Genomic DNA, 7994 nt, shown 5'->3' with positions numbered 1-7994 from the left:
TGTGCAAAATTAAATGTAATTAAATGAGGAACAAAGGGTCAAAGCGCCCCCTGAAGTTGTGACATAGCGTCATTTGCAGTTTTTACTTATTTGAGAAACTAACTCCAACATTTTTTATTTTTGGATCAAATAACCTCATAATTTATATTTTTATTGTAAATTAGGATAATTTTATCAAAACAATTAGAGAACTTTTTAATTTCTATTTCTCATTCCTCACCTTCAATTTGTATTTTACGTGTTTTTAATATAAAATTATAGAATTATTTGACTCAAAAATAAAATAAAAAAAATTAAAGTTAGCTGTTCAAACAAATAAAAACTGGATTAAATAATCCTCTGTCACAAATTCAGGAGATGCGTTAACATTTTGTTCATTAACTGAGTATAGGTACAAAATGAGAAAGCAAATACTAAATTGAAGCTCCACTTTCTCCCTCTCCTTGTTTTTAAAAAAATTATCCCCTTTCCCATCTTTTCAAAATTTTGGAGGGGAAATTTCACTTTCATTTCTCCTTCAAAAAAATGGAATCTTCATCATCAATGGGTAAGGAGGGGGAGGATTGGGAGCTTCGCCATGACGAAGATGGCTTCACTTACAAGATCCTCACCAGCAATAAAATGGCCGAGGCCGTTCAGCCTCCTGTCACTGACCGCAAAGCCGAAGAGAGGTGCAGAAAACTACGCAAGAAAAACATTCTTATCAAGTTAAAGTCTCAGTACCAAAAAGAGATTGTTCAGTGGGAACTTTTGTCGAGCACCTTGCTCTCAATGCAAGACCGAGCTAATCGGCAGCTTCAAATGCAAAAAGAACATCAGAATTTAGGTCACACAGCGTTGATTTCGTTGGAATCGTCCTCTATGCCTCCACAAGGCAAGGAAAAAACTTATGGGTCATTAGTTGATGAGCTTCTTTTGCAGGTAATTTTAGGTTTCTTATGGGTCAATATCTGTTTAGGGTTTAGAGAATGTGAATTGATGAAAAAATAGAGGCAAAATGTGTTCTTTAGTTTCATTTTGTATCAACTTAGCTTTGAGTTAAGCTTGTTTGAAACAAATCATGCCCAAGAAATTGAATTGAATTATTCTCTTGCAAGAGAAATGAAAATTGCAGTAACCATCAAATTCTGGGTAGCACGGACACTTCACTCAATCAGTGTTTCCCATTTCCGCAACGTGCTGAACACTTCACATTTCACACCCGAAACTTCAATTTAACATAGGAAACTTTAAAAGAACACCGTTTTGCCGTGTCTGTGTTCAAATGTTAAGTTTCTCTGGTCCGTGTCCGTGCTAGCTAGATCAGATTTACAAACATGAGAGTTTGCTAAATTTAATAGAATAAGATTGATTTGGATTCTTGCACTTTCTGGACTTTTCAAACAAGATACTAGTCTTAATTTCATATTGCTATGCTTAATTTACAGAATTTTGATGCTGTATTTGGTTCTTGAAAATGCAGGCAGAGGCACAAGAAGCTGTAATAAATGACATGACATACTTATGTGATGTAGCAGAATCAATGTGCAATGCTGAACAGGAATCACTAGCACAATCATATATTAATCTACCCATTTGGTCTTCGCCTCGTAAGCTTATGGCAGGCCTTCGTGATGATGAGTAGGTAGGTTTGTTTGCAGTAGTGTTATTATTTTCCTAGTTAGCTTTAGATTTCAAGATTGTTTGGAAGAAGATAGGGTTAGTTAAGGTATGGGTTTGTAAAGTAGTTGAAAGAAAGGCTTGTTATGAACCCTTTGTTGTTTAGGGAAAAAGTAAAGTAAAGAATGGGTTTATAAGAAAAAATATGCTGAAAATAAATCTTTATTTCTCCAATTTGGTGGATTCAAAATTCATACCTCACCATTAGAATCTTCTTTCCAAATATCGGCTCGCAATCCTTACTAACTCTTCACAACAAGTGTGTATTGATTCTTATCTAAGTGCTTGCAGAAGACTTTGCTGTAATTTATTCTGTTTGTTGTTGTACATTTCTTCTTTATTAATTAGTCTGACAGTCCCCTTTTTTTATTTGTTTTTTCTAGTTTGCTAATGTTTTCTGAATGTAAAATCTGGTGTAGTTAGAGCCAACCATGGGATTGAGTTAGGGCAGTGAAGAGCTGAGCTTCTTATGTATAGCTTTGACATTATTAGATTTACTTGTTCATGTCTATGCTAATATAGTATGGCAACTTATCTATGTTTTGATATTTCTGTTTCCATTTCCAGAAATGCTTATGAAATTCCAAAATTCTATATTTATAACCTATTCTTATAATAATGTATTATTTGGTAATTTCATGTTTCAATGTTTAATTTTTCAACTTTTTTCGTTTTCGTGCTATATATGAGTAGCTTGCATAATCTTGTTTATAGGCTTACTTATGAATTATTGGGAAAGGTTTGTACATACTAAATTCTGAACAGTCTCTGATCAAGCAATGAGGTGTTTCACATAAGGTTCCTATTTCATATTTCACAATTCATCTGGATGTTTGCGGTAGCTCGGCTCATTTACTTATCATAGTAAAAGAGGTTCAAGTCTGATTTTAGGCTGTTTGAATAACTGAGTTCAGCCTCAACATGCTGAAGAATGATTTGCAGTTGAAGTCTGATGGACTCGCGACAATGAGCAATGTGCTAAGGAGTTGTGGTTGTGCCGAAATAGAAATGATGTCTGAAAAGTGTGAAAAGTTTGTATGCTATTGCGAGGAATATCTACATTCGAACTCAAAGTGGGTTTAAAGTACATTGCACTCCTTATCCGAACATTATTCAAGAAATCCTAGCATGAAATAGTTTGATCTAATCAAAGACAAATTTGCATCAGAATAAAAATAAACTGACCCTTGAGTAAATTTCCCCTTTCAATTTATTTATAAAAAAATGAGTGTATCACTTGGCCAAGAGAATGGTAGAGAACTTCAAAAAGAAATCATTAGGAGAACAAATTCAACTCCCAAATTCCAGCATGAACATTTCAAAAGGCTAATGATGTTATTACAAGATATAAAAAAATTAGGTGTCGGCAAAAAAAATTCTTTGTTGCTCGGACAGCTTGGTCTAAATATTTCTTTGTTATGACAATGTCTTCATATCTTCTTCGGTAAGAAGAGCAGGAACTACCTGCACAGGCTGAATGGAAAAACCAGCTTTCTGACAAGCATCCTCCAGAAGCTTTACCTGTGAAGCCCCACCAGGACAGTAAACAACGACAGCTCCTCCGCTGCCGGTAAATTTTGAAGCAGCACCTATTCTTCGTGCCACCTCCACCATTTCTATGTTCATAGCACCAAGGGCATCGTTGCCGAACATGCTCCTGCAAATATTGATATATCTATCAAAGTGCACTGGCGTAGCTGCCTTAACAATAAAAGGGGCAATTGCCTCTCCTATTATTTTTTTAATAACTTAAGTATTAATTAATAGTTCTTAAGTTGTTGACCCTTAATAATATATTTTCTATTTACTTAATATAGCTACTATAATTTAATATTTTTTGCTGATCTTAATTTACATTCCTGTGGCGGCAACTACATAGCAACATTATGATACATCTTAAGCTTAAGAGCCGTTTATAGAAAAAGAATGCAAAATATGCTTGAGGAAAAGGTATGCAGTTGCTTGAAGCCTTGAACATGGACTGTCGTATAAATGAAGCCCACAGAACTTCGTTGACATTTATGATTAACATCCTTTTGTTTCTCTCTTCGTTTTTATTTTTATTCAAAAAGGAAAGTTTAATTGAAAAGAAGCTACTCTAATGCATGTGACCAGCCTTAAAAAGACTAAATCAGCAAAAAGGAATAAGACATTCTCATCACGTATAGAAAACATAAAAATTACATTCATCCAGCTATTTCCTAAACAAGAAATATTTAATTGAAGACTACTTATAACAGCATTTGGTCCTAAAAACAATTAACGTCGCCAAATGCAAACAAAAAAACCCAAATTTTGAAAGCACCAAGAGCTAAACATAATGAACATAAACTCATCATAAGCAGAACTTAGTTACCTTCTAAGGTCAAAGTTACGGTTCATCAGGTCTGCAAGTTTGTCGTAATTCTTTTCAAGAATAGCAGTACGTCCTTCTACTGCAACATCTGCAACTTTTTCCATGGATGATATAATAAATTTATCACCATCAAGCCACCTTTTTCGAACTGTACTATGTACCTGCACTTAGAACTGATAATTAGAAATGCAGTTCACAGCAATCATAATAAAAATATCATACATGTTAGAGAATTTTCCTCAATAGCCAGCAATATGAACAATATAAATAATGTCATTATATCAAAGATCTAATATATATATATATATAAGTTGCGGAGAACTGGCTTTCAAACAAGATGAATAGGAAATCATCCTTTGAACAGATAGTGCACAAGTTGTGATGCTATAAAGAAACAATGCTGAAAATAGTATAAAAACACACCCTGCCTCTTGTTAGTGCATGCAAACATATAGGCTTCCCCAGTGCACAGGCAGATTCATAATTGGAGTTTACAAACAATTAGAAATAGATAGAGCTAGGAATAATAAAAAAAATGAGCATGGAATGTATGCAGATAGTTTCACCAATACATGCACAACATCAATGCCTTACAAACTGATGTATATCTATGTAGCACAGAAACAAAATCTCTAAAATGGAACAAGTCTAAATAGCAAACAGCTGGGCCATTCTTTTTATAAGAAAAGTTTATTTCAGAAGTAGAAATAGAATACCGAAATGAAGGACTCAAAAAGTTCCCGTGCTATATGTACACAAACATGTAATGCTTTATACAATTGATGCTCACAAAAAAGTGATGCCTATACAGTTGATATTACAAATATAATTGCAGGGCAGGCAGAGCCATCCTAATTGACAAAAACAACAGGATAAAAGAAAGTTGAAGACGTAATAAGAACGGTGCTAACCTTCCCAGAATCACTTGGATTCTCAGCGTAGATAAGATGAAGGGGTGGAAGAAGGCTAATATCCATAGGTGTATAGATCCCATGACCCAGCCTATCCATAATATCCTTGGAAAAATCCTGCATAATAACACTCCCCAATCAGTACATATAGGCCATCATATATAAACCAGTCTGATGAAGACGTCAGCACCAACAAGGCTCCTTACCATGTAAACAAGACCCCCATACACCTGAGCCACTCGATCTTGAAGGCCAGCAACAATCCCAAGTTCTTTCTCAGCACTAAGCACAAGTTTAGGCCGGATTTCAACTTTAATCAAATGCCTGACTTTATAGAAATCAAGAAGACAATTCAAGGCCGCAGTTACGATAGCACTAGAACCTGAAAGTCCAGTCTGAAATAAATATCAAAATCACAGCTTAGAGCCAAAAAATTATATTGTGAAGGTATAATATTTGTTTTAATGGTCGAAAATGAGAAGCGGGTACCTGGCGAGGAATGTTAGTATCATAAGAAAGAGTGAAATTTAGAGAATGAAGGTTGATCTCATTCTCCTTACAATGCTTGAAAAATACTTTACAAATAGCCATCAGCAATCGTACTCCTCCATAATACCCTTCACTTTGCAATCGATCCACCTACAATAAAATTTAAAATCCATTACGCACACAAAATTTATCAATTAGGCACACAAAATTTACCAATTACGCACACAAAATTTATCAATTATGCACACATTTGTGGAACAAGACACGTTGATTTAATGAAGTGGCCGAGCTATAGGGCAATTGACAGATGCAAGAATTCAATTATCTTCCAATTCTAAGGCTTGAAAACATGGGCATTTTAAAAAGTTATATAAAATCGATGGATCAATCAAACAATTATGATAAATGGAGGGCGAACCAGGTGATTGAGAGAAGAGAATTGGACAAGATCATGCGTCGGATGTGGCTTGATGACGAGATCATGAGATGGGTGTAACTGAACGGTTGCCCAGAAATTTCCAAGACTAAACGACAGGGTACGCCCATAATAAACATCACTTGGATTCCCTAATAGACCCACACGCCCGTATGCTTTGTGTTCTATTACCGTTGGTGGTGCTGCCACCGCCGCCGCCGCCGTTGATTTCTCCTCCATTGCCTTTAAAGCAAAGATATCAGAGGTAGGAGACAATGTCGTTTTAAAGTTGTTGTAGTTTTGGATTTGGCGTTATCTGCTCTGCTCTGCTTTCGTCAGCATCTAATCATGAAAACTATCTTCCTCTTTTTGTTCTGCTAAAAGGTTCATTTACCGCCTAAATTTAGAACAAAATACCAACAATTTTCGACGGAATGCCCATACCTTTCCATATTTGCATTTCTTGGGTGCATATTTTCCGATAATTATCAATTTGGCTTCTAAACTTATTCAAATTAATACTCTAGTATTTCAATATATATTTACATTAATTTAGTTTTTGAATCGGTTTAAAAATAATTAAAAAACATTGTTATCAAGTCAGTTTCAAATTGCAAGTTATGAAACTCTTGGAACATCCACAATGGTATATTGTGGATGCTTATTAAGCGGTTGGTCTCTACTAATAACTCAACAATGAGACCTTTATTACTATTTTTTAATAAATATTAAAGATGTAAATTAAAAGTAAAAAATCGAACATAACAACAATATTACAGTTGCATTGAATGGATTCTTCTCATTTAGAGTAAATTAAAAAAAAAGTCTTAGTTGATGGAATGTTTAAAATGTTGCAAGAATGGGAAAGTCGGCAATAAATTAAGGCATCTAACAGTAATCGAGAACGTGTGTAGAAACCTCTTTTCCAGACACATAGAAAAGTGATAGAGGACTGAAACGTCCGATGATGATTTTCAGAGACACCCGTCCGAAAAATAAGCTAGCGATACGCTTGTTAGAGTCCAAGTGGACTAGATTGATGCGCAACGGGAAACTTGAAGGAATAAAACATAATTGTAACCCATAAAAATCCAAAGATTGTGATAGAAGTCTAAGAAATTCGACTAATTATAATGCTTTAGAAATTCATGGGCTAACTGTAGGTTTGACATACTAAACTGCCCAAAACCTAACCTTTGTGGTTTTGAAAGCCTTTTCGGACACTTTAAGGGACCACATATTATCTTTTGCCACTTTTTTCATGGCACATACTGTATATTCCGAAAATATTATTTAAATAATATAAAATAGAGTTCTAACCTAATCTAAACTCTAGCCACACCTAACCCTAATCCCTACACAACCTTTATAAACACCCCACTACTAAACCCTAATAAGGAGGCAAGCATGTGGCACACAAACAAACATAAACCCTAATTTGCATAGTATAACCATATTTTCCAACCACAAAACACATAATTTTAAGCCACCTTTTGTAGAAAGAATCAAGTTTCTTATGCTTTAATCATTCAAGAATCAACTGTTGCACATAGATTTATATTGGATTCTACATACGGATCACTAGAAAAATGATCCTAGGACTTAGCAAGGTACTTATGAGGACCCTATTCAGCTTCTAAACACATAAGTATATTCATTTATGTATTTAATTTTGATTTTGATTCATTAGTATGCATGATTAAGGCTTTTAGCGTTCTTGACTAATTTGCCATGATTGCCATTGATTTCACTAACATATTCATGTTTTAGGATGTTTTAAAAAAAATTACATGGTATTTTGATTATATTTGAATTCCAGCAACTTAATTGCGCGTTTTAATTGTTTTAGCACGTGTTTTCGGTCAAAACCTGAACCCGAGCCGAACCCCACATGCTCCACCATTGATTGTCATTACTCCTTTCTTGAGAACAAGAACGGATAGAGTTTGTCGACCCAATCGGGTTAAGGCTTCATATGTGACGGGCGAGGCATTGGCTTGAGGTCTACGCCGAGTTTTTCAAGCTCGTCAAGCAATTGTCCTCGATTGTATTTATTTGGTTCGCCCCCTTCTATAGGCGTGTATTCGCAACCAGAAGCGTCCTCCTAAAGTTTCCCTGTGTTCGGAGCCACATTCTCGCCATGTGGATAAATTCCCCTTTTAGT

At 35.1% G+C, this 7994-nt stretch overlaps 2 protein-coding genes across 2 annotated transcripts; one reads left to right on the top strand and one right to left on the bottom strand.

Moving 5' to 3' along the window:
• Window positions 1-401: 401 nt before the first annotated feature.
• LOC126671436 (uncharacterized) lies at window positions 402-2028 on the top strand. The gene is made up of 2 exons (XM_050365208.2): window positions 402-921; window positions 1463-2028. The coding sequence occupies exons 1-2, from the start codon at window positions 526-528 to the stop codon at window positions 1622-1624; spliced, it is 558 nt and encodes a 185-aa protein (XP_050221165.1). The 5' UTR covers window positions 402-525; the 3' UTR covers window positions 1625-2028.
• An 818-nt stretch (window positions 2029-2846) lies between these two features.
• Window positions 2847-6220, bottom strand: LOC126675442 (glucuronokinase 1-like). The gene is made up of 6 exons (XM_050370083.2): window positions 5834-6220; window positions 5416-5565; window positions 5133-5321; window positions 4927-5043; window positions 4016-4176; window positions 2847-3316 (listed from the first exon to the last, which is right to left on the bottom strand). Exons 1-6 carry the CDS (start codon window positions 6068-6070, stop codon window positions 3076-3078), a joined length of 1095 nt encoding a protein of 364 aa, XP_050226040.1. The 5' UTR covers window positions 6071-6220; the 3' UTR covers window positions 2847-3075.
• Between the last annotated feature and the right edge of the window lie 1774 nt (window positions 6221-7994).

Source organism: Mercurialis annua, linkage group LG3, assembly GCF_937616625.2.
Source record: "Mercurialis annua linkage group LG3, ddMerAnnu1.2, whole genome shotgun sequence".
NCBI lineage: Eukaryota > Viridiplantae > Streptophyta > Magnoliopsida > Malpighiales > Euphorbiaceae > Mercurialis > Mercurialis annua.
This window is presented reverse-complemented; position numbering and strand designations above follow the sequence as displayed.

Bases quoted from the DNA above. Each gene is read 5' to 3' on its own strand.
- LOC126675442 (XM_050370083.2), bottom strand. From the start codon at position 6,070: ATGGAGGAGAAATCAACGGCGGCGGCGGCGGTGGCAGCACCACCAACG. The intron at 5,566-5,833 runs GTTCGCCCTCCA...ATTTTATTGTAG, and splicing joins TCTCTTCTCTCAATCACCTG to GTGGATCGATTGCAAAGTGA. The intron at 5,044-5,132 runs GTAAGGAGCCTT...GTTATTATGCAG, and splicing joins ATGGGGGTCTTGTTTACATG to GATTTTTCCAAGGATATTAT.
- LOC126671436 (XM_050365208.2), top strand. From the start codon at position 526: ATGGAATCTTCATCATCAATGGGTAAGGAGGGGGAGGATTGGGAGCTT. The intron at 922-1,462 runs GTAATTTTAGGT...TTGAAAATGCAG, and splicing joins TTGATGAGCTTCTTTTGCAG to GCAGAGGCACAAGAAGCTGT.